This window comes from Camelus bactrianus, chromosome 2, assembly GCF_048773025.1.
Source record: "Camelus bactrianus isolate YW-2024 breed Bactrian camel chromosome 2, ASM4877302v1, whole genome shotgun sequence".
NCBI classification, from domain to species: Eukaryota; Metazoa; Chordata; class Mammalia; order Artiodactyla; family Camelidae; genus Camelus; species Camelus bactrianus.
The window spans coordinates 34,197,735-34,224,459 of NC_133540.1; the positions used below are offsets into that span (position 1 = coordinate 34,197,735).

A 26,725-nucleotide genomic window follows, 5' to 3' on the forward strand; every position below is an offset into this window, starting at 1 on the left:
GAGTTTCAGTTTTGCAAGATGGAAAAGTTCTGGAGATGTTTCACAATAATGTGACTAGGCAACCCTACTGAACTGTACACCTAAAAATAGTTAAGCTGGTAGGGGAGGGTATAGCTCAGTGGTAGAGCACGTTCTTAACATGCACAAGGTCTGGGTTCAATCCCCAGTGCCTCTGTTAAAGTAAACAAACAAACCTAATCACCTCCCCCCAAAAATAAAAATAAAAATAAATTTAAAAAAAATAGTCAGGATGGTAAATTTTAGATTATGTTCATTTCCCACAAGGAAAACAAGTCACTAAATCCCAGAAACCCCTCCTCTAAGTATTTACTCAAGAGAAATAAAATGATACATCTACTCAAAGACCTGTGCTTGAATATTTATAGCAGCATTATTCAGAATCGCCAAAAACTGGAAGCAACCCAGATTTTCAACTGGTAAATGGGAAAACAAATTCTGGTGCAGCCACACAATGAGGAGCACTGTTTAGGAACAAAAAAGAAGAAAATCCTGATACATCAATACATCTTCAACACATAGTGCTAAATGAAAGGAATCAGGCACAAAAGACTGAAAACCGCATGGTTTCATTTCCATGAAATTGTCATAAAGGCAAGTAAATCTATAGTGACAGAAAATGGACGAGTGGTTTCCCGGGCTGGGAGACAGGGAAGGAGAGATTACAAGGGGTACACATTAACTTTGGTCAGTGGGTAAAATGCTCTACATTATGCTTGTGGTCATGGTTACATGACTGCATATATTTGTCAAAACTCATCAAATGGTGCATTTAAATTGGGGAATCTTAATGTGTAAATTATTATTACAGAATTTTAAGTGTACTGCATCTAAACTAAAATTGATCAATCCTGTACTCCTTGTAAAATAAGTAATTTTGTGGCTGTATTTTGGTGTCATGTGAAGAACTCTAGGCAAGATGTGAAGGTCAGATTACATAGATGGCACTGACAGCTCTGCCACTAAGGGAAGGGCAGGGGCAGGGGATAGATTCTCTGGTTATAATTTTATCTGTACTTCAGTTTTCCAGTCTATAACAGGAACAAATTAAGTTAAACCAGACCCACCATCCTATGATCCTTCAGCTTATTTAGCCCCTAATCTAAACAAACTTCATGCTGGTGCAGCCATTGTGGAAAACAGTATGGAAATTTCTCAGAAAACTAAAAATAGACTTACCATATGCTCCAACAGTCCCACTCCAGGCATATATCCAGAGGCAAACTTAATTCAAAAAGACACCTGCACCCCAATGTTCATAACAGCCCTATTTACAATAGCCAAGACATGGAAACAGCCTAAATGTCCATCAACAGATGACTGGATAAAGAAGTTGTGGTGTGTGTGTGTGTGTGTGTGTGTGTGTGTGTAATGGAATACTACTCAGCCATAAAAAAAATAAAATAATGCTATTTGCAGCAACATGGAGAATGTCATTCTAAGTGAAGTAAGCCAGAAAGAGAAAAAAAAAATCACATGATATCACTTATATGTGGAATCTTAAAAAAAAAAAAAAAAGTAAAACTTATGCAATATATACCCTATTTAAAGACCACTAACTGTGGATCATGTTAGAACAGCAGGATCTGTTCTTAAAGCCTTCTAATTATAATATTAATATTTATGACTGTAAGAGGTAAGTGTGCCTTATAATTCAGATAGCTCTTATCTAAAAATAGTTTGAAGAAAACTCAGTGGGGAGTGGGCTTCCTATTCAGAACTCCATGTCTTCTCACCTTCTCTGTTCCATCTCCTATTTCCATAGGTTCTGCCACAGGCACCCTACCTCCCACAGTGTTATCTTTCTCTGACTACATCTCACGTCCAAAAGACCACACTAGCATCCTCCATTTTGACAAGGATGAAGTTGAGAACACCTGCCGGGTCCTGATCATCGATGATTCCCTCTATGAAGAGGAGGAATCCTTCAGCGTTTCACTGAGCCTGCCAACAGGAGGGCAACTGGGGGCCAGATTCCCCACTACCAATGTGGTTATCCTCGCTGACCGTGATGATGGTAAGTCCATTTCCTCCTTTCCATTCTTGGCAATAACTACCTTCTTCTCATACTTTCCCTCAACAGTTGAAAGACAAATCTAGCTTAAATGATCTTTAAAAGGAATTTTTTTTTAATTGAAGTCAGTTACAATGTATCAGTTTCTGGTGTATAGCACAATGTCCCAGTCATGCATATACATACATATATTTGTTTTCATATTCTTTTTCATGAACGGTTATTACAAGATATTGAATATAGTTCTCTGTGCTCTACAGAAGAAATTTGCGTTTTTATATCTATTTTTATATTTAGTGGCTAACATTTGCAAATCTCAAACTCCCAAATTTATCCCTTCCCACCCCCTTTCCCTGGTAACCATAAGATTATTTACCATGTCTGCTAGTCTGTTTCTGTTTTGTAGATGAGTTCATTAGTGTCCTCTTTTCTTCTTTTTTTGATTCCACATATGAGTAATATCATATGATATTTTTCTTTCTCTTTCTAGCTTACTTCACTTAGTAATGACAATCTCTAGGTCCATCCACGTTGCTGCAAATGGCACCATTTTCTTCTTTTTTATGAGTGAGTATAAAGGAATTTTTGATACTGTTCCTTTTCCAAAGGTGCTGAGTAGCCTTTCAAATACACAGGTATCACCAACACTAAGGACAACGTAGCAGTGCAGGAAGATTAAATATTTGTATATGCGTTTGTTCAAATAAAAAAAGCACATCCCAAGGAAGAGACCTAAGACTGATAAGGAAGCTGAGAAGAGGACCTAGATTAGGTATCTGATCACCTACCAGGACTGCCCACAAGGACACTCATCTTCACAGGACAGGGAGCCTCCCTCACAGCAAATACATGAGTCTTCAGATGGTCTAAGGGTACCATGGAGCTCCATATGTAGGCATCCAGACTTCTCTTCCAGCCCCACCTGGCAGGGATTTTGGCTCCAGTCCCATCTGAAACTCAGAGCTAGAGAAGAAGAGAGGGCTCCCCGCTGCTCAAACCCAACCCCTCCCACCCTCAGACTCAACAAGAATCAAGCCCAGTATTATTTTCTTAAGTCTCAATTGCCTTTTCTACAAGAAGCACTCCTAAGAGAAAATATTGATGAAGGTGGGGCCAGGATCAGACTATTTCATTACTAGTCTCAAATTAGGTTGCCCACTTCATCTCCCCAACATGTGTCTGCCAGGACTTGAGGGCTGTGAGTTGCTGTGTTCAGATCTAGGCAGGATTGGACTGGTCTCCGATTACAGAGCCCAGGTTTGTGTGATACAGCACAGAGCTTCCATGAGGCGAGAGCTATGTCAAGAGATAAACCAGATCGAGTCGAGGTTGGAGAGTGTATATACTCTCTAGTTGGGGATGGCCAAATGTATCATATATTAAATTGTTCTAGAACAAAGGAAAATATGAGTGAGATTAAAGTTCATTTGTTTTTAGTTAGTTTAGTTGGTCTCCTAAATGCGTTTGCTTGTTGATATCACACCTGTGGACAAGATCTCAAAATGTACAATAGGCCAGTTTTGGTCCACTGAAAAAAAGTTGTCAAGCACTAAGTTCAGTTCCAAAACATATTTTCACAAGTATCAAGGGCTAGGAGTAAGTATAGACCCTGAAGTCTATGTTCTGTTCATCGTGTACTTTCTTTTCAAAAATTGCCCCGTTAGATTTAAGATAGTGATTGTTTTTCTTAAAATAAGGTGTAGGAATTTTCAGTATACGCCATAGAAATTTAGCATTTGTATTAGATTTTCTGTTACACCAAAGAGAGATTAGGGAGTGTCTACTAAGACTATTAACCTTGACTATGTAGTTTTTTGGAAAGAGAAATGTTACAATCTTATATATAAATTATCTGTTGTTTTCCCCACAGAAGAAAAGGAGGCTCTGAGTAAATTTAACTGGTTTTGACTTCTGAAAAATCACTGCATAACCAAGAAAAGAATGACAATATGGCGTGATGTGGTGTTTGAAGCCTAATTGAAAGACGAGATTTTTTTTCGAAATATCAGGGTTAGGATTAGGATTATGGCTAGCGTACCTACCTCTTACTGAGACGTCAGGAAAGGGTTACCTGGACCAAGTTCTAAAGACCAAGAAGTTGTTAGGCAGGCAAAAGAGAAGAGAAAGAAGCAAAGTTATGGAGGCAGGGACTTTTTTTTACACTGTTCTATATTCTCTTCTTCATAGTAGCTCTTTCCTTTATGACTACTTCTCAGTTTTCTATAGTGATGTGGAATTAACATGAAAAAGTTGACATCTGTATCCAAATAGCTTCAAATTCCTCTTCCCTTCACTGCCACACCTTTTCCTGAAGCCAAAGAGTGATGCCAGTACCATATCAGTTCTCTTTCCCTGCCGGACCTAGTTATAGTCAAAGTACGCAAGGGAAGAAATGGGAGAGAAAGGAAGGAGATTGGGGAGGGAGATGATAGAGTGAGGAAAGGTTGAACTGGGGGCTCTTGAATCTGGGGTACCACTACCTGTCCAGGTAACCTTGGGCAGGTGAAGGTATAGAGGTTCCGTTTCCCACTCCATAAAATAAGGAGGTTTCAATGGGTTATCGCCTGAGATCCTTCCAACTCTGTCATTTGATCATTCTTGAAGTCATCTTAAGATCTGCAGCACAACCCACACTTACGAAATGAAGTATCCTGTAGACTATTTGAGTTTTTTCATTAAAATGTTATCATGGACTTTAAAAATCTGTGCCAAAATTTTATTCCTAACAAGTCAGAAAAAGAAAGGAGCTAATCACTGAACTTGAATGGTCTTGTGATTTAAGCTGTTCATTTTGTCTTCTGTTTCTCCAAGGCCTCTCCCTAGTAAACGAATTCTTACTGTTTGACTCATGCTCTGCTTTCCTACTTGGGTGCTGGGAGACCCCAAAATAATGTGTCCATACCCTACATAGTCTTTTATGCTTTAACATTTTCCAAGCATACACTGCATTACACTTTGATAAAGAATTTGATTTTGTGTTTTAAAATCATCCCCAAAAATTAAAGCAAAAGAAAAGAATAAGATTGTACACTTTGCTATAAGCTTAGAAAAAGCCAGTGTCCTCTGATTGACACCCTCTCCTTAAAGGAGACTCCACATGGACAGCAACTTCATAAGCAGGATATTGTTTGATGAGCGTGGGATCCTAGCAACACCATCAAGTCAATAGAACCAACTCTGTCTTGAGCAGAAACAACAGAATGGTCTTGTGATTTAAGCTGTTCATCTTGTCTTCTGTTTCTCCAAGGCCTCTCCCTAGTAAATGAATTCTTACTGTTTGACTGTCCTAGACCCTCACGGTCCATAGTCAAAATATTCTTTCTCTTAACATGGCTGAAAACAAGCAGCCCATTCTTTACGTTCTTTTGGTTGCGTTCTCTTTCCTAGGTTCCATGCAGAGTGAATGTGAGCTGAAACAGTTGGTCATGCTACAGATGTGACCGTAACTTACCTAGCCCCCGTCTCCTGAAGCTGCAAGGTGACATTACCGTAAGCCCAGCATGACTCTACCCAGTGACTGCCCTGTAACATCTCAATCTCCAGGGTCAGAATTAATGCCATTTCAGATACTAGTTCTGCAAACTATGAAGGTGTGATGTCCTCCATCCCCCTGTTCAGGTGCCCCACAGGCACCCATTTACCCACTGTCCTTGGATGACTTCTATGGGTGCTGCTTTAGTCTCTAGACTATAGATAGTCACAGATTTTGCCACTCATGATGCTAATGGTTCCTTTGAATGGTGCCATTTATTTTGGCCTTGAGGAAAGAATCACAGTGATTATTAGCTTGATTATACTGCTACTCGATTATAGTCTTTTGGAAGCGAAATGACAATTTCCCTAATTCAGTTTTTAAGCATTAAGCATTGATCAGATTCTAACTCATGGTGTATCATGGGAAGCAGTTTAGTTGTCCTTTCAGCCAGAGATAAAAATGTGTGTCTGATGAAATGGACAATTTAAGAAAAAAATTGGGGAAAGTGCACATTTTCCAGGGTCAGGATTTTACATGTAATTTGGCCCTGTCTGAGCACTTGTTAAATACCGCTAATGCTTTCTTCGTGCAGAAGTGTCAAGTCCATCATCTGGTAGCAAAAGCACATTTTTCTTTGGGCCAGGTGATGACACAATATCCAGCAGCCTAACGATGTACCCCAGCAGCTCCAGGGTTGGAATTAGGATGAAATGTTTTTGTTCTATTTAGCTAGACTCTGGGAAATGTTTGGCTTCCTTAAACAGAGATCAAATAGCCCCTTGTCAAATAGATCACCTGCAGGAATGCCTCTGTAAAAGCAATTGCCAAGGGATAGTGCTAAGAAAAGAAATGGTACGGGCAGAGGCAACCTAACAACTGAGGACCCTGCACTGCCATGGGACCCATTATTAAAAAAAAATCAGCTCCTGAGGGCAGAGGCCACAGAATATGGCCAATCAGTGTTAGCTGAACATATGCTCCTTAGACTTCACATGCATGCACCTGGCTTAAGACGCTAGCTTCCACCTGCCCCGTAACAGGGGCAAGATGGAGCTGAGGGCACTTGTTAATTACCACTGTGTGTCTGTTCTGTATACGAACACTTTATAGCAGGTCCCTGCTTATCTGCTGAAGACATTTCCTTCCATTTTCAGGATGTGATTTGAAAACTCTTGTAGTCTGCCACAAAAAAAAAATGATGTCATTTCACAGGGGGCTATTAATTTTGTCCTGAAGAAATAAGATTTTTATAACATGCATAAAATTTGCCTATAAAGATTGCCAGCTAGATTAGTGTCTTTGTCATTAAATGGACGTCTAACACAATGGTGATGGATTTAAGAAAACACTGTAAGGGAAAATTATGCATAAACAAAGTGTCATTTTGGCAAAATCAGCACATCCAACTTTCTTTAAAAATGTGGTTAATACTGTTGCTATGGACCAAGATAAACTTCAGCACATTAAGTGTTTTTTTAATAATAATTCCCCTCATTTACTTTTGTCCTTTTCTGCTATTATAAAATTTATATACAGTGAATGCACATATTGTAAGTGTACCACTGGATTAATTTTGATGGTTACAAGTACCTGTGTAAATACTACATAGTCAAGAATCTTTCCATCACGTCAGAAAGCACCCTTGTTCCCCTTTCTAATTAATTCTGTCCCATGTTTGGATTTCTGTTACCATAGATTTATTTTCCCCATTTTTGTACTTCATATAAGTGGAATCATAGAGGGTTGACATTTTTATTTTTCTGGCTTCTTTAATTCAACACTTTAATTTTCAACAACTTTAATTCAACTGTGAGATTCATTTAAATTGTTGCATATACCAGTGTTCCTTTTTTTAAGTCCCTGTCTAGAATTCCAGTCTGCAACTTCTGCATCATCAGCATCCCCCACCAGCATGATACCTTTGTTACAATTCATGAACCTACATCGACACATCATTATCGCCTGGAGTCCATAGTTTACATTAGCTTCACTCTTGGTGTTTGAGTTTATGTGAGTTTGGACAAAAAAAAAAAACCCATGTTTTTAAAACTTGAAAGACATGTTGCTGTGCTGTAAACCCCAGGAAACCATTCGGAAAAATGAGTATCATTATGTCTTATAAGGCTAGTTATATTATAATACAATTGTTACAGGCTTTAAAAGTAGAAAATTTTTATTTCAGTTCTTATTCTTCAACTTGGGTACTTTAGTCCAATTTATGCAGCTTAAGTTTCATAAGATGTATTTTGGTTGTTTTGCCACTGTTACTTGCATGTATCTTAAATTTCTGGATATGCATGCTGCGTTTGACATTGTGATCACTCATATTTTCCAGTTTGCTTTAATCTCTTGATTTTCCTGGATCTACTCCTCTCTCTTCATCAGTCTCTCTCTCTTTTTTTTTTTTTTTTTTTTTTGAGCTCCTTCCCCTCTGCCAGTCTCCCTAAGGGTTGATATCCCCACTACAGTTCTCTTTACTCATTCACTTTGTATGGTCATACCATCTAATACAGGATTGACCACAACTTCTGTGCTTAGGACCCCCAAATCTCATCTGCAGCCCTGATCTGGTTTTTGAACTCCAGGTTCACACATGAAAGCCTTTCTAACCCTGACCAAGACTGTTTCCCCTCCTATATTTCCAGCTGAGTTAATGATGGTCCCACCCTCACACCTGCAGGGCATCCCAGAAGCCACCTACATCCACTCACTGGCTGCTGCTCAGGACACTTACCACATCTATCTCTTCCACTCCATCCCTAGTACGTGCATAGTTCAAACCACCCTCAGGTCTCACTTGGATAATTGTGATTACTTCCTAATCAGCAGCCCTAACTCTTCCTTAAATCTGTGGCTCCCACTGAAGTTAGACAGGTGTAGAGAAAACAAAAAACCAGCCACCTTACCACTGCTTAAAATTGGTTCCCACATTCTACAGAGAGTCTAGAAAGTGAGGTCCCATCTGCTTAAAATGGATCCAGGTTTCTGCAGGATCTGGCAGGACTTTCCTCTCTAAACTCATTCTCTGCTTTCCTCCACTCTCACCTGACACATTTCTAAGAAACACACTCTTGTTTTCCTCCCAAAATGCTAGGATTTTTCATGTTTCTGTGCCTTTTTTCATATTAGCCGCTGTTTGGAACATTCCTCCCACCTTTCTCATTGGTCAATTCCTATTTATTCAAGTCCAGCACAGTGTTATTTCTCTTAAGCCTTCACATTCTGAGCCTCTAGATGGGTTCCTCCTCTTGTCAAAGCACTCAGGGTTTAGCTGATTGGCATTGATGTGGCTGTTCTGTTATGTGAGAAACACCTCAACAGCAAGGATGCCCAGCTCTGTACATCCCCAGTAACTAGCACAGTTAGAGCACATAGAGAGGATGCTCAACAGGTGTCTCTTTAACTGAACTAAAAAAAATTAAATTTGATTTCATGAAGCCAGATGCGGAAGAACTGATGTTGACTCATAGACATTGCCTCTTTCTTTTCAAAAAATTCAGAAAATATTTAAATAAGCTGTTCTAGAATTTTTCTAGAGACTAACTTTACAAGTTTGTTTCTAGAATCTATTTTTTCTTCTGAAATAACTGAAAAAAAAATTCTCCTATTCTCCACCTTTTGGCATCTATCCTGATCCAAGTAGTTTGACCAAGTTTACCAATAAGTTTGTCACTTCACCTGCAAGTCCATTTTGGATCTTGGCATGAAATTTTTCTGAATCTGGACATTGAATTCATTTTTAATGATGGTTATATCTCTTTTGAAAGCTTCACTTCCTGCCTTGTCACATTTCTCCTTCCTATTTCCATTTAAAGAACAGTCTCTTTTGAAGGAGATAAAAACCCATCCAAGGGTGTGGAATCCATTTAACAGAAATATGATGTGGCCAAAACGTCATACTCTCAGAATTGCCCGCCCTTAAGGGTTATTGCCAGTATCTCAGTTTTCTAGACAGGGCGAGGGTGAGGACGACCTGGAGGTGCTGCCGGGCTGCACAGAGCTGCCCTTTCCTCTCTGTCACCACATCTCCTGTTGCTCAATACGCAGAGCATCTTGGAAGAGTTTCGTGATTTTTCTTCTAAGTGACATTGTCCTCTTCTTATATCTTGTATCTTACTGTATTCAGAGAGGCTTAATTCTTACAATTTTTCTCTGAACAGTGATGTAATAACTCAATTTTTAAAAAAATCTTTCTTAGCTCTCTCCCTTCCCCAATACCAGACAGAATAAATTCTCTGCTTAAAAAAAAAAAAAAAAAAAAAAAGAGCAGATAGCTTTGTCCAAACTTAAAAAAAAAACTTTTGTAATAAGTTCAAAGTATATCAAAAGTAAGTTAAGACGATCCACTTGATAAATTCCTGAGCACGTGTAACACACCAGCCCACCAGATGATGTGTTCCTAAGGGTGCAAAGTCATGTGGGATGTGGTCCCTGATCTTGAGATGTCTGGAGGGCTCTGACAAAAACGCACAACAGTGTGTTGGAATGGTGGCTTTAACATGATAGCTTTTCAAATTGGCACTAAATCACAAGAGGGGGTCCTATGGAGACCATCTGAGATACAGTGAACGGGGTCTGGTTCTACCTGGAAAATCTCAGTGTAGGAGATAAACTTACTGGCTGCTTTGACAGATGAGCAGAAGAGAGAGACTACATTAGGGTTAGGCAATATTCCTAGAGTTTATCAAGGAAAAGGATGCAGGAAGGTTGCAGTGGACCAGATGTAAGCCATGCATGCGATAGAGAGCCAGGATGGACCTGTCTTAGCTCTTGTCCAAAAGCGCCACCTAGAGGGATGAACAGTCCCCAGCACGAGCACTGCCAAGTGCTAATGGTTGAGGAAGGACTAAGTGACCAGCCAGAATAGAGATGCAGTCATCTTCATCAAGGGAGCTACAGGTGAGAAATTCCCAACTATGGGAGTGAGAGATCTCCAGAGAGGACACAGAAGTGCCCATGAGAGACAGAATCTGTTTTCTTCCATCTTCTAAGACCAGGCCATTACAAATAATAATAATAATAATAATAATATAATAATAATAATAATAATAATAATAATAATAATAATAATAATAATAATAATACCATTAAAAATTGTAATAATAATAATAATAAAGGGGTGCAGAACTCAGTGGTAGAGCATGTGCTTAGCATTCTTGAGGTCCTGGGTTCAATCCCCAGTACCTCCATTAAAATAAAAAACATTGGGGAGAGTTTGATATTTGCAAATATTAACTACTATATATAAAAATAGATTTTAAAAATTTCTTCTGTATAGCACAGGGGACTATATTCAATATCTTGAAATAACCTTTAATGAAAATATGTGTGTGTGTGTATATATATATATATATATATGACTGAGACATTGTACAGTACACCAGGGATTGACACATTGTAACTGACTGTACTTCAATTAAAAAAAAATTAAAAGGCCAGGGAGTATGGTCACCATGATGATACCTGTCAAGAAAGACCTTTCCTGCTGCTCTTGCGTCTCCTCCCTCTTTCCTGCCCCAAGCTTGAAGGTATCAGAAACATCCATGAGCAACATTGGGAAGATGGAATGAAAGTTCTGAGTCAGAAGAGAAGATGACCCCATCCTTCTCTGAGTGCGGACCTCTCACCTGCGGTGCACCTGAGGCGAGCAACTAGCAGGTGTGACCAGTCACCATAGTTAGTGATGCAAAGTGTCCGAGGAGCACAGGGTAAGGGATGACTAACCTCTTGAAGGAAGTATGGATGGCTTCCCAGAGCACGTCACTCTTACTCAAGGTCTTACAGAATGGGGAGAAGTGTGTGAAACTGGCACATTGAACAGAGAGTTCCAGCTTAGAGAACACAACCAGCCAAGATGGAGGCCAAGATGACTCCAAGACGGAACCGAGAACCACACGCTGTCCTGGATGCATGTGAGCTGTTCAGTGTCACTAGGACACAGAACACAGTGTCAGGTGTGGTACCTGAGAACTCCAGAAAAAAACAGACTCAGGTCAGATCATGAGAGCTTTTGTATACCGTGGTAAAACTTTTAGTAAAACTCTCCACAACATTAAGGGATCTATTTTAAAAATATATCCTGAGCAAATAATACCTATTAAATTTGATTTCTACCTTCCAAAATTTAAATGTAATTCTGACGTGCTTCTCTGTTGTGTTCTACTTGCAAAAGTGTCATCTCTCTAATGTGGATTTTCTCTCTACTGTGTCAGGGATCATTCCTCTGTGGTGAAGCTGCTTTCCTGGGGTTTACCTTGTTGTTGTTGTTTTTTTTCTGCCTCTGGATTTCACAGTCCAAAAAAAATGGTCATTTCAAAACCTTTTTCGTGGCAGTACATCCAGTGTTACAGCTAAACCTTGTGCTGTGAAAGGTCAGCTAAGTCCATAGGCTGCTTTTTGGAATGTGGAGAAGCGGATGGATGGGTATATCTGCTTGGCCAAATCTTGGCTTTTCCTCCCATTGGAAGCTGTGTTTCTCTCTCCCACCCACCCTCAGAGCCTGTTGCCCACCCTGGCTTCCTTCAGCCTTCTCTTTCTAGGGGGACCTTCTTTACTTCTGGGGGTAGCATTTCCAGCATCTCAGCTGATAGGATACCTCAGATTTCTGTCTATCTTTGTGATAAGCAAATATTAGGGGAAAGGGCACGGCAGTCCCTGGATTCAGAACCCTGGCTGGACTGTCCCTTAACACAAAGAGCACTTCTCTCCTGAGAAAAAGCCTCCTAAATTCTTCGCCGTCTTTTCCTCAACAGCAGCTGACTTGCCTGACTGATGGCTAGTTGGCCAGTTTTCCCCAACTGAGAAATTTCTTTTTGCAGTGGCGACCTCTTAAAGGAGAACAATGAGTGGAATTCTAAGTAACTTTATCACACTACACATCCTGGAATCAAAGTTACGGCGTGAGACTCCTTGACGTGTTTTTTTTCCCCTGTGTTTTGTTTGTTTCTCCTCGAGCCTGTGGGATCTGTCAGGTCTGATGATTGTGACAAACACCCAGGGCCGAAGGAGACAGGGGGCCTGGGAGGCTGAAGCATTCTTAGTTTGTCCTTTGGTGTCTCCCTAGAGCCTGCCCTGCACTTTGGGGATGCTGAGTATCACGTCTATGGAAGTGCTGGCTCCGTGGAGGTGTGTGTCTGGAGGACGGGCACTGACCTTTCCCCAGTGTCCTCTGTCACCGTGCGGTCCAGGAAGACAGAGCCTGCATCAGCAGAAGGTGAGAGGGATGTTTAAATAAAGTAAGCTACAAAGAGAATAGGGTACAACACGGGGATTGTAGCCAATATTTTATGATAGATACAAATGGAGTATAACCTTTAAAAAAAAAAGAAATATGTTTAAAAGATATTAAGGAAAAAAATAGCTCTCATTTTTTTAAAGCATGTAAGCAGTTGGGTGAGTCCTCAAAGGGAAAAGGAAACAAATAAAAGCAGCTGATTTGAAAATGGGGGTAAAAAATGTACAATTACCCAGATGTGCGTCTAGGGCGAAGTCCCATCCGTCAAGTGTAGCATGCCAAGTCTGTGTCAGTGGGCTCTGATTTAAAGTTTCTCCCACCTGAGCACAGAGAATGACTTCTGCTGTTTATAAAATAAAGAGAATATTCAAACAGTAGCCTTTACAATTTATTTGTTAACCACTTGCTTGTCATGGGCCCAAATTAATTTTCCAGAGTTGAGAATATTTGTAGATACTGTAAGCAGATAAGAAACACTATTTCAGACCAAGGCACACTGGGATGGCTGAGCAGGTCCCAGCTCCTGGGAGAATCCAGGCATCTTTTAACCCTGGAAGGGTAGGAGGGTTTCCCTCCTGATTCTTGGGCATTTTTCTTGGCTTCAAGCATCATGTCCTCACATCTCACTCACTGTACCTTTCTTGATATAGAAAATCAAGGTCTGGTTGGCAGTGGGGCTAAATGGTTCTGAATACCACTTCCTCTGGTAAGCCTGTCAGCTGCTTTACCAGGAAAACACACACAGACACACACACACACACACAGAGTAGGATTCAGCAGGAAGAGAAAAGGAAATTTCCATCTACATTGTCCCTCACATTTTCTCATTTGCCAACAGAGACATTGTAGTCTCCTGGGATATGGAAGGTGAGCCTAGCTCAGGACTAACATCATATAGATCCAAGACACACGAGAGTATTTTAAGATAGAAACTAAAATAAAAGCACAAATCCTGCAAATAAAATCCAGCAATCTAAAAACCTACACTAAGTGACAAGACACAAAGAGAAAATTTATCAATGAAAATGTGAACCCAGTTTCAGCATGTATGCAGAAATGGTCAAGGAAACTAAAGACAACTGGTTAGGTTTCCAGCCCAGAGCTTGCCCTTGGGAGAATTAACATGTAATACCACTTCATTGAGGGTGTTCCATCATGTTGTACGTGACACCAGTGATGGTCCTTAAGAGTTCTTTTGTTGTTATTGTTTTGCTTTTTTTTTTTTTTTTGCTTTCCTTCCTTCCTTTTTTTCTTTTGTTTTCTTAATTTTCTTTCTTTATTAAAATTTTTTTAATTTTTAATTTTTAAAATTCAAGTCTTTATTTTTAAATTTTTAGTTATTTATTATTTATTTTTATTTTATTTATTTATTTATCATTTTCTTAATTTTCAGACAGAGCTGTTTCTCACTTTGTAAGGATTTGTGGAAACAAAAGAGAATAGACCAACTGGCTCACTGGACTTTTTTGTTTACGGTGGAGGAAAAAAATTAAAATTTATTTAGATAAATCCCCTTGCATACAAATAATGACGCTCCTGCTGGCTCTCAGGTAGGGATGGATTAATAATCCATGCTCGAGGTGGTGATTTGTGGGTTTAAACAGGAGACACGCAGAGGTAGCAGTTTAGACTTGGTTATCAGTAGAATCTAGTAAATACTTGACGTCTGCTCAGGTGGGTTAATTAACAATAATAATTATGTGTCTGCATTTATAATATATCATTATTTATTACATAAATGATAATTATAATTTCTGTGCACTGAATGCCTACTGTTTGCCAGAGTCTGTGCTAACATCTTTGCTATATTATCTCTGATCTTCACAACAACCTTGTAAAGTAGCAAAAATTATCCCCATTTTGCAATTAAAGAAATTGAGACTCAAACAGATGAAACCACTTGTACAAGTAAGCACTGGAATTAAGATCTGAACCAAAGTGCATAGGATCCCAAGCCCTCTTTCCCTTACTCTCCTGCCTTGGTAATTTTCACGATAATCTCATTTTGTTTTTTCTTAATGTAATTATTTAATGGCTTTAAAAATTTTTATCCAACTCCAAACTTATAGCAAAGTAACAAATACAGTACAAACATTTTTTTTTCCTGAACCCTTGAGAGTAGGTTGACAGTCAACCTGGAACCATCTCTTCAAACACTCAGAATGCAATTCCTACGAAGACATTCTCCTCTATAACCACAACACAAGCATAAAATCAGGAAATTAACCCATACGTTACCACAATCTAATCTTCAGACCTCATTCAAATTCCACCAGGTGTTCCCCCAAATCATTCTTTATATAGCAAAAACAAAACAAAACAAAAACAAAACAAAACAAAACAAAAACAAAACAAAACAAAACAAAAAAAAAACAGTACAGTGTTACCCATTGTATTTAATTGTCAAGTCATTTAGTTTTCTTCCATCTGGAGCAGATCCTTGCCTTTCCAAGACTTTCATGACTTTGATATTTTTCAAGATTACAAACCAGTTTTGTAAAATGTCCCCCGTTTTGGGCTTGTCTGATGTTTGAGCAGGAATGTCCCAGAGATGATACTGTGTTCTCTTTGCATTCTATTCAATGGCACAGTTTCAATTTATCCAACTACTGATGCTGTTAACTTTGATCACTTGGTCAAGGTGATATCTGCCAGGTTTTTTTACTATGAAGTCACTTTTCTTCTTGCAGTTAATACATCTCTTATGGAGACATACCTTGACACAATGTAAATACGCTGTTTCTCCATTTATTTATATCACTCAGGGTTTCCTATTTTATTCTATTGATTAGAATTTGTCATTACTTTTGATGATTTTTAAAATAAGTAGCAAATGGGGCTATACGATCAGGTGAGCCAGCTTGCAAAATGATTAATAACCCAGAAAATGGCAGCAACTTCACGGCTGATAAAATGGAGTGGAATGTTGTAAAGGTAAACCAGATTATCTGGCAAAGATGAACGAGTGAAACCTAATCAAAAGTCATGATCATCATCTTAACCGTTCCAAATAAAAAAGAGAAGTTCTTCCACTACAAATTGAAGTTGCCTTCAGAGAGCCTTCAGTCTGTTGGTGGGATTTTGGTGGAAGCGCTCAGAAGGTGATGGCTTGCACTGGTGAGGATGGCACATGGTCACAGATGCATGGCTATTGTGGCATTTGGTAGAATATGGAAATTTCCCCTTTCTGGGGATCAAGTCCACAGAATATGATTCTGAGAGTGCTGTGTACATAGGAGAATGATTCAGACCTTCCATTTTTTTCTCTGAAGGAAAACTTATGACGGTGAATCCTACAGTCTCACTCTTGGCTTTTCCTTTCCCACTAGCTGGAATAGACTACGTTGGCATCAGCCGAAATCTGAATTTTGCTCCAGGAGTGCACATGCAGATATTCCGAGTGACAATCCTTGAAGACCTGGGAGAGCCCATCTTGGAGGGTCCAGAGAGGTTTGAATTATTTCTCGAGATGCCTATAGGTGCGGTGCTTGGAGAACCAAATAAAACCACCATTTTCATCAGTGACATCATCACTGACCGTAAACAAAGTGCTTGTCATTCCCTTGAGTGAAAGACTTCAAGGGAGAAGAAAGAGCCAAAACATGTCCCCTAATAACACAGTTTCTAGATCTTAGCAGTTCTGGGATATCAATGATACTGTACTGTCATTTGTGTTATATCTATTCTGGTGATATGTGCAAATATAGTTTATGTAACTGTACAAATATATATATATACACACACAGAGAGAGAAAGTATTGAACCCAGAAATGATCAATTAGTCTGTGCTCTTTGTGTTTTTCCATTTTCTTTTACTTTGTTACTAAGGCCAGTGAACCCCACTGTCATCAATTAAATCAACAGTTAAAAACAAAAGGATGGACCTTTTTTCGCTGATTGATGCTGGACAGAAAGCACTCTTCAACTATAGATATACCACCATCCTCTTTCAGTTTCCTTACTGACATTTGCAGATAAGCCTAAATCTCCTTTTTTCCAATTGCTCGATCTTCCTCCACTACAAGCCTTAATCGGAGCCACTTAGAAGGGAAATCCTTTCATCGACTCTCTCTTCTCTTGCAAACTCCTTTTTAAAGAGGATAATAAATGAGAAAGTGATAAAAATGCAAGTACCACAAGGGAGAACAAGGAAAAGTTGAAGAGTTGTATAATCCCCAAACTGCCCAATTATTTCTTTACTCATTTTAAGTGGACAGTGTAATTAACCATGAATACATTTCAGCTAATACTACGTAAATTAGAGTTTTCAAAATATTTTGAAATATTTTGAAAACCACATCTTTGTGCCCCATCATTATATTTTAGGCATTTCTTGTAAAAAACATTTTTAAATTTGTATTTTAGACATGACTTAATCTGTTCTCAAGCCAACATAGCACGTGATAAAAACCGTTTCAAGAAGCCAGTTCCTGAAATATGGAGCAGGAGATAAGAAGGCTGTTGACCTCCACGGGGTCTGCATGTAGAGGTAAAGAAGTCTTCTCTCGCATCAGCCCAAGTTTTGCTTCATTCGTGGACAACATCACCTTCCCCCACCAGAGAGGAGACCTTTCCAAACTACTTCCCATCTCTTCACCTCATGTCTCCCTCTGTAAAATGAGAGTTTGCACTCCATTTCTGTTAAGATCCCTTCCAATTCTAATTCCTGTCTGGGCAAATATCTACTAACAGAAAGTCACGCTCCCTTGTCTTGCATTTTGTCTGACTACTAGGATCAAATGTCTTTTAAACTCAATTATATTCAACCAACATTTTTGGGGGGCTTCTCCAACATGTCAGAGAGATATGGACTCTTCATAAATGTTTAAAGAAGAAGGAGGAGGAGGAGGAAAGGAGAAAGGAGAAGAAATAATGAGAAAACTACGTCCTGGCCAGGATGATTCTCAGATACATCCAACAGATCCTACAGATGTCCTGACTCAGTTCCCAAATGAAACATCCATCTTGACCTCTCCAATGAGTACTTCCATGCCCAGGAGAAGTTCACATCATCAGCCTTGTATTTAAAAAAAAAAAAAAAGCCATGGAGAATTCTATTTTGCACCTGAAATTAATCCCAGTCTTTCAATGTTTTGCAGAAAATCACTCTTTTTCTTGTTCTGTCTTTTGTTAAGGAATTACGTTCAGATAAATGCAGTGTTTCCATCTTTTTTTCTGGGTGATGTTCGCCACAGTGCTTTCTATGAAGTCAGCCTGTTCCACTCCCAGTTTCCTCCCAGTAACTCATGCCGGGGTAGCAAAACTAAGTTTTTTAGGCTTCTTGGATAAAACCTAGGGTATTCTAGATACCACCTGTGGTGTACTCAGCAGCTGGGTAATGAAAGTGATGTAATGGCTTAAAAGAGAGAAAAATGGCTCATTTCCTACCAAGAATGGAATTACATACTATGGAAAATTGGGCTCATTTTCCGTCCTTGTGTATTCTTCCCCAATGTTAACATTTTTATGGAGAAAAATATATATACTTTTTTTCTCACTTAATATTTTAGTTTTCTTAGGGATTTGGAAGGCATAATGGAGATGTACCAGGTGCTCCATGCAGTCATTGTCACTGTGTAAACTCTAAATGGAAAGGCGTTGTACTTTTCATTCCGGTACCAGGGCCCAATTTAAGGAGCCCACATACAGGGTGAATGAAAAGGACAGGCAGCTAAGGGCAGTCATTTCCCGGAGCGGAGACGTCAGTCACGGGTCCTCACCCACCACCACACCCGCCAGGGCTCAGCCTAGGTGACCATGGGCTACGAGGGGCAGCCCAACACTGATGACTCCACAGTCAGTCTTCTGCCAGGTAAGCATCCTAAAATGTATTTGTCTTTAGGCACCACCACATTGCTCCTCCTAGCCTTACTTATAATAATGAATCATTATAAGCAACCTAAACGTCCAATACTTAGGAAACAGTTAACTGAATTATGAGCCATCCACTTGATAGCATGGGATGGATTCTAGATTATCAGTGATCGCATTGCTATTGCAGTCCTTAAGAAAGACTAAAAGGACATCCCTCCAGCAGATAAGAACTTTGTGTTAGAGTAATGAGATTATTGGCCATTTTTTCTCCCCAAACTTACTCTATAGTTATATTGATAAATATATGTGTTCAGTAGCAAGTTGTTTACACCAGAAATTGATACAACATTGTAAACTGACTATACTTCAATTTTAAACAGAACAAATATAGCAACTTCCTGCTATTTATGAAATTAAGGAGATTAAACAGGTTGTAATGACCTCTCGCTATTATATTATCACAACTTGTGACAGAATTACAACATTAAGTCTGACTCTAAAAAAATAAGCCAGACGCCAAGAGGTATATGCAGGTCACCAAAACTAAGTACAGGAGAAATGAAAAGAGGAAAGAAGGGTAAGTGGAGTTCAGAAGCTGGGCCTCACCAAATGTATCTCTAAACATAGTGAGGTAGGAACAAAGGAAACAAAACAAACAGAATTTGGCAGGTGTAGTAGGCTGAGTAACGCCCGCAGAGAATTCAGGTCCTAATTCATGGAACTGTGAATTCTACCTTCTATGGGAGAAGCATGTTTGCAAGTGGGATTAAGCTAAGGATCTTGGGGTGGAAAGACATTCCTAGATGAGACCTAACTGTATTGACAAGCGTCCTCATGTGAGGGAACTGGTGGTGACACGTGGAAGAGGAAGAGGCGAGGTGACCGCAGAAGCAGAGATTGGAGGGACAAGCCATGGGAGGCCGGCAGCCCCCTGAGTCTGGCAGAAGCAAGAAATGAATTCTCCTCAACAGCCCCCTTGAAGGAGTGCAGCCCCACCCCAAATCCCCACTGCGATTTTGTCCCAAGGATGCTCGTTTCAGACTCCTGGCCTCCCGAAGAGAGGCTATGGGAGAGGAAACATCTGCTGTTTAAGCCATCAAGACCATGGTAATTGGTTACAGCAGCCACGGGAAACTCGTACCACCGGCAGTTAGAGATCAGCAGAGCTGCAGATGTTGGCAGAGACAGCAAATGAAGAAAACTAGAAAACCCACTCAGAGAAGCCAGGCAGAGCCCGGCACTCAGTGATCTTTGTACACAAACTCAAGGCCCAGACCTGAAGACATGACTCGGTTCATCTTCCCAAGGTGACCCTTGGCAGGCAGCTTTAACATATACCATGTCATGGGGGTGGGTATGGCTCAGTGGTAGAGTGCATGGTTAGCATGCATGAGGTCCTGGGTTCAATCCCCAGTTCCTCCATCTAAATAAATAAATAAACATAATTACCTCCCCTTCCCCCACAAAAAAATAGGGAAGGAAAATTTAAATTTTATGCACACACACACACACACACACCATGACATGAAAGCAGTATGAATTCCAACCTCAGCTGCGGTTAAGCTGTATTTAGAAAGAAGCTGTACTGGTCCAGTGTGAAGAATCCTAGTAACCTTAGTATTAAAAAATCCAGTGATTTCAAGACTGTAGAACAAGACTCCGAACTTGGAGCATGATGGAAGGAAAAAATATATGTACATTTCTCTCTATAGATGTAGGTCCTCCTCTAGGTGTCCCTCCGTAAGTTGAATTAATAATAATCACTCATTCACCGATTTCACTTATTTTCTTTTTCTTTCTTTCTTTTTTTCTTTTTGGTTGAGATGTAACTGACACATAACCATTACATTGGTTTCAGGTGCACAATGTAATGATTCGATATGTGTATTTATTGCAAAATGGTCACCATACTAAGTCTAGTTAACCAGCCTTACTTCTTGACCTGAGGTTCGGCTGTCATCTGAAAGACCAGCACTTCCGACAGCTTCGCTCTTGGCATTGTGGCACGTCTTGACACTATGATATGCCAGCTGAGAAGCAGAAAACACCCATGTGGTAAATTTCGTGGACGATGCAATTTATGAAAAAGATGAAGAGTTCACAGCCTTTTATTTGACTCTCAGAAAAGAAGCACCACCTTGGGAGCTGCAGTTGGGGACCCCAGCGAGGCCCTGGTCAGGATGGAGGATGAAGAAGACAGGGAGATTTTAGTTACTTTCTACTTTCAGGGCTGGTAGGAAATACCAAAGTCAGGAGCTAGAAATTCACAAATTAAAGAGGTGTTGATCAACACATGTTCTAAGTCTAGATATAAGAATTAAGTTGCACATACCCTGCCTGAAGATGGAGAAACTATTTTATAGAGCCATTATTAACCGTTTTTCCCACATGAGATTTTTTTCCTACACAATTTGAGAATCCACTAGTTCTCTAAACATGACCGTAGGAATGTCTCTATAGGCATGCATTGTCCAAATTGTAAATGGAATCATAACTTGGAGCAGAACTTAATTAACCCTATTACACTCCATTGTGAGGGTTCACACAAAGGACAGCTCAGCCGCTTCTGGGGGAAACCACAGTCCTGTGTCTAAAGCTGGGGTCACCAGAAATCACGCCCAATGGGGATGGTGTTGTCTTTGCGTCCCATTCCTTCCACTGTGCATTTGTTAGCAGCAGTGCTAATGACCAGTATTTTTTTTTTCATAAAGAGGCATTAAGCGTAAAAATGTGAAAAGAAACGTAGGTCTGTGTTTGGATTATTTTCATGTTGCATCTATAATGATCTAGCGTGGAGACACATTGTGAAATCTATAAGCAGACAGGGCATCTTGGAGGTTTTGAAATGCCAGGCAGAAGGCACGTTCACAAGAGGAACGTGCGAGGATCCTTGCGCTGGCTCAGTAGATGAACGCGTGGGCAGAAAGTGGCAGATGAAAGACGTGTTACTATGTGGGCAAGACAGTAAGCCTTTTAGAGAAAGATTCCCCACACCACACTGAGAGGACCAAAGTCTCAGATCGCATGAGGAAAGGATGTTGTCCCCCTGCGTGTCCTGAGAGGCTGTCTGTCTCATCTGCCACTGAGGTCAACCCCCCAAATGCTGGAGGTCCCCAGGCACTTTATAGGAGGGCCTCAAGAACTGGGGAAAAGCTATTAAAATGAGAAGAGAAATGGTGTGCTGCCTTAGGAAATGAGAAGAAACAATTTCAGGATTTTCACTCAGCGAAGACCAAACCAGCAGCAAGATGTCCATTCATTCAGAGAATACTGTTGGGGAACCCTTTATACCCGAGATGTTTTTTAGGCCCTAGGAATAAAGCAGCAAATAAAGGTGAAGCTTTCAAGCTGAGGAAGAAAACGAAACAGAATCAATAAACTTGTACTATTGGCAAGGAGCATAAAAGCTGTAAAGAGGGAAAAGGGTGAGTAAGGGGATGCAGAATGATCGCGGGGAGGAAGGGGTTAGCTGTGTGGGGAGAGAGGATGGCATTTGAGCAGAGACCGGCCTGGAGGTGGAGTGAGCAGGAGGCCTGAGGGACTGTGCACCAGGCAGAGGAACCAGGTGGCCAGAGGCAGGTCACGAGAGCAGCAGGGAGGCACATCTTTGTGAGTCAGGAGGGGACCCATGGACCTTCCCCAAGTAGAAGAGAACCCAATGGGAGGTAGTGAGCAGTCAGTGAGCAGTGAGGGTGACGTTGCCTGCCTGGTCCCTCAGATGCTGCGGAGAGATGAGGGTGGTCAAAAGCAGACTGGTTAAGAGGCTACTGCAGGAGGTGAGGCAAGAGATGGCTGGACTAGTCAGAGGAGGCTGGTGAGGAGTGGGGGTTTCTGAATAAGCTCTGTGGGGAGAGGTGATGGTGATAGATGGTGATGGATGGGTTCCTGGAGCATCTTCTAAACCTGCATCAGGAAGGTCGACTGTGTCCTCTCACAAGGTCTCCCTGAATATCCCTGTTAGAGATGATCAGCCTGAGTGGGTCATGGATTTGACCTAGAATTGGCATTTTTATTTGAGAAAATTCCCATCTTTTCCTAAAACCAAAATTTAGCTACTTTTAAGTCAAATACACATTGTTTCTCAAATATGCTATAATCTCGTGGGCAAGCCATATTTTTTATCCAAGCTAGAATGCTGAGTAAAGAAGTTTCTTCATCCCTTACAATCTTTCAGATGTCACATTCCTGGAAGGAGACACTGAACATTTTGTTGGAGTTGAGATCTTTTATGATGAGCTGAGGGAAATGGGAGAAGCCCTGACAGTTTACTTAAAACCAAATGACAGGTGATTATCATTTCAATCAATTATAAGGCAAGTGCCCTAATCTTTGCAACTTTTATTATTTTATAATTTAGTGAAATATAATTAACATATTGTACAATTCACCCATTTATAGTACAGTTTTCAGTGGTTTTAGATATATTCAGTGAGTTGTGCAACCATCACACAAATTTTAAAACAATTTCATCACCCCATAAGGAAAGCCCATACCCATTTACAGTTATTCCTCATTTCTTCCCAGCCACCCCCCTGCCCCCAGACTTAGGTGACCACTAATCTATTTTGTATCTCTAGAGATTTGAGTATTCTGGAGCCTTCTTATAAATGAAATCATACAATATAGATTTCATATGTGACTGACTTCTTTCATTTAGCATAATGTTTTCAAGGTTTATCTACGTTGTAGCACATATCAGTACTTCATTCCTTTTATGGCTAAATAATATTCCATTTTATGGCTATACCGTGTTATTTATTCAGTAGTTGATGTTTGGGTTGTTTCTACTTTGGGGCTATTATGAATAATGCTGCTGTGTACAAGTTTTTGCATGGACGTATGTTTTCATTCCTCTTGAGTAGATACCTGGAGAGAAATTACGAGATCATATGAGAGCTCTATGGCTAACATTTTGAGGAACTGTCTCACACATAACCTTTTAACTTTTGCAGTTCTGGTAATCATGTATGGTCAATGGACATTAACTTTTGAGGGCATTTCCCAACTCTTGAATCCTCTATAATTAAGTGGCTCCTTGTGTCTTTTCAATGGAAAAATTTGCATGTGAGTATCCCCTGGTTTTCAGACATCACATTTGTAATGGTAAACCAGGAATTTGAGTTCAAAATTGTAACCAAAAGAAATTCTACCAGTATTTTGTGTTAAGAATATTTTGTTATGTTGCCTTCCTTTCAAAATTGGTGATTCATGTGGTTTCTCTCTATTAACCAAAAGTTTAATTAATTAAAACTGTTCTTAACCCGTCTCTAGAGATTTAGAAGTTTACTTATTGTTTTTAACTATTGTTTGATCTATTTGTTCTTTAAATTTTAAAATGCATGAAAAAATATTTTACTGATGTAAAAAAATTAATGCTGTGACTATCTACAATAGCCAAGACATGGAAACAATCTAAATGTCTGTTGACAGATGACTGGATAAAGAACTTGTGGTATAGTTATACAATGGAATACTACTCAGCCATAAAAATAATAAAATAATGCCATTTGCAGCAACATGGATGGACCTGGAGAATGACATTTTAAGTTAAGTAAGCCAGAAGGAGAAAGAAAAATACCACATGATATCACATGTATGTGGAATATAAAAAAAAAAGAAAAGACAAACTTATTTACAAAACAGAAACAGATTCACAGACATAGAAAATAAACTTTTACAGTTACCAGGAGGGAAGTGGATGGGAAGGGATAAGTTGGGAGTTCAAGATTTGCAGATACTAACTACTATATATAAAATAGATAAACAACAAGCTCATACTGTATAGCACAGGGAACTATATTCAATATCTTGCAGTAACTTGTGAAAGAGAATATCAGAATGAATATATGTATGTTTATGTGTGACTGAAGCATTGTGCTGTACACCAGAAATTGACACAACACTGTAAACTGACTATACTTCAATAAAAATATATATTAAAAAAAATGAGTGCTGTGGACGTGACAGTGCTGTAAGAAGATGAGATTGGCATGCTCCACATTGTGCATCTTCCCTTACTGTGGATATTAATAGTACCTGCATAAACGATTTGACACAGATCACGTATTCTAATTTCCTATAACATCTTCAGTAAAAGAAAAAGTGATTTTGTATCATGTAACTCTTTTTATGTCTATCACCCAACACCAGACCTAACACAAAGGAAGGTCCGAAGACCATGAGTAAATGGGCAAATAAATTGATGACTCCAAGTGTGTGATCAAAGTGCTATCCTGCCAAAAGGAATTTTTCTCAGGCCAGGGTCGCAGCGGGAAAGCAACGGCACACTCAAAAGTGTGCACCTGAAGAGTATGTGATGAGGGTGCTACTGCAGAGGTGCAGGCAAGATTAAAGGAGCCAAGAGGGGCAAAGAAGCACCGAGGGACCAGCGGGAGTCAGGAGCCATTACCACCACGAGGCCTGAAAAGGCAAGGACAGAGCTCTGTGACCAGAATCTGGGAAGGACAATGGCTGGAACCCTGTGGAGAAAAGAGCCACCCAGTAGACACTGTAGGTGCGAGCCAGCCAGAGGAGGTGGTGTCCTGAGCTCTCTGCTCTCCTCTGGCATCTCCCATTGGCCAGGCCCAACAGGAAGCCAGACGGAGGGGAGCCCAGGTGTCCTGGCCCACTGGGGTCACCTTCCGGGACATGAGAGAAGCAGGGATGATAGATCTGGAGGAGATGGACAGAAAATAACCAACTCACAAGTGAACTGGATGGACAACCTCTTCAGGACCTGTGGGCCTCTGACTCTGCAGAAGCTCAGGTGATCGACATTACGAGGACATTACGAGGTAGGAATTCTGCATCTGGCTCTGAAAATCAAAGGGACAAATGATGTAATAAAAGAAGGATGATGGGTTCTTCGATTGGTACAGTCACTTCAGGATCGTCAGTAAACATCCCAGAGCAGAACACTGGTACGATTTAATAAAAAATATAGCAACACACTAGGGCCACATTTTGCCCATTTTGCTGTTTTTGAAGTCACACTTGTGTGTCTCTGTTTCAGGTAGCCAAAGCCATTGTGTACATTGAAAAAACAGTGTCAGAGATGTCACCGTTCCAGCTCTGCCCGAAGTGGTGTCTCCACTCACGTACGATAGCATACCTGCTACCAAAAACAACAGAAGCCCTCCCACTGGTTTCGCACTTGCGTGTGTGACGGCAGGACACATTTTTTTCAGTCCTCTGCTCAACCCCAGCACGCATCAGCCCTCAGCATGTTCACTTGCCCTCCCAGCCAACAGGCACCACAGCTCTGACGTAGACAAAATCTGTCAGCCTCTTGGCCTAGGCTACCCTGATTTTTCTATAATCAGAAATCCTTTAGGGCTCGATTCCTTTCAAACCTCTGACCTTGGTGTCCCCTGGCATTTCAAGCTGTGGATACTGATTCTTCCCAAATGGAAGTAGGGGTGTTTCCCAGCAGGCAGCTGACTGTGACAGGCATGTGTCAAACCAGATCAAAACGGAAACAAGGCATCTCTTCCTCAAGCGTTAGTGATACGCGTTTGAAACATTTTAATGAAAACAAATCTGGTATGGGGTGAAACAGAAAATGTGCCTTGCTAAGACAAGCCACAAACTTTAACCACATTTTGCTCAGCATCCCAGGGTGACGTGTGTTCAGTCTTTTGGCGGTCAGAGCTGCTGTCAGTAGAAACGTTTGGTCCACACAGACATGAACTAAAACAGTGCATCTCTTGCCCCCATTTTTGGTCTCATTTTAGGCTTGTAATCCCAAATCCTCCAACTATGAGAAGATAGGAGCCATCTGCTCGACTGAGAGCACTGGTGACACCCTGACCCTCTGGATCCAGGCTCCCGGCAGCAGGGACGGGGTTGCCAGCCCCATGCAGGAAGTGGACGGACTTCAATACTTTCTTCATGGACACGAAATCCATCACACGCAATCCCATCTGTTTCCAAGCCATCACTGCCAGTGGTGATGTGGGACTTGAGCTGCTGAGTCCAGTTGTCAGACAAAGAGGATGGTGAGTGAACGTCTCCCAAAAGGAACTCCCTTGGCACGAGGGCTCCTTAATGACAAGAGAAACTTACTGCTCAAACCTACAGAGGTTGGTCCATGTCACCTTCATTCTTCATCACTGAAATAATATAACATCTGATTTATGTAAATAAATTTATGTAAAATATCTAAGAGCAG

At 40.4% G+C, this 26,725-nt stretch overlaps 1 protein-coding gene across 2 annotated transcripts in view; it reads left to right on the forward strand.

The window, feature by feature from the left end:
- FREM3 (FRAS1 related extracellular matrix 3) overlaps positions 1-16,975 on the forward strand; it is a 75,377-nt gene extending 58,402 nt beyond the window's left edge. The window contains exons 6-9 of one of the 2 annotated variants that reach the window (XR_012511598.1): positions 1,784-2,035; positions 12,571-12,720; positions 14,135-14,291; positions 16,071-16,195. Coding sequence is in view for 1 of the 2 variants with exons in the window: in XM_074377917.1 (XP_074234018.1) it covers positions 1,784-2,035; positions 12,571-12,720; positions 16,071-16,312 (644 nt within the window). In the remaining variant the exon portion in view is untranslated. Of the gene's footprint in view, positions 1-1,783; positions 2,036-12,570; positions 12,721-14,134; positions 14,292-16,070 lie in introns of both variants that reach the window. The other variant, XM_074377917.1, reaches the window with a different exon arrangement.
- The last annotated feature ends 9,750 nt before the right edge of the window (positions 16,976-26,725 follow it).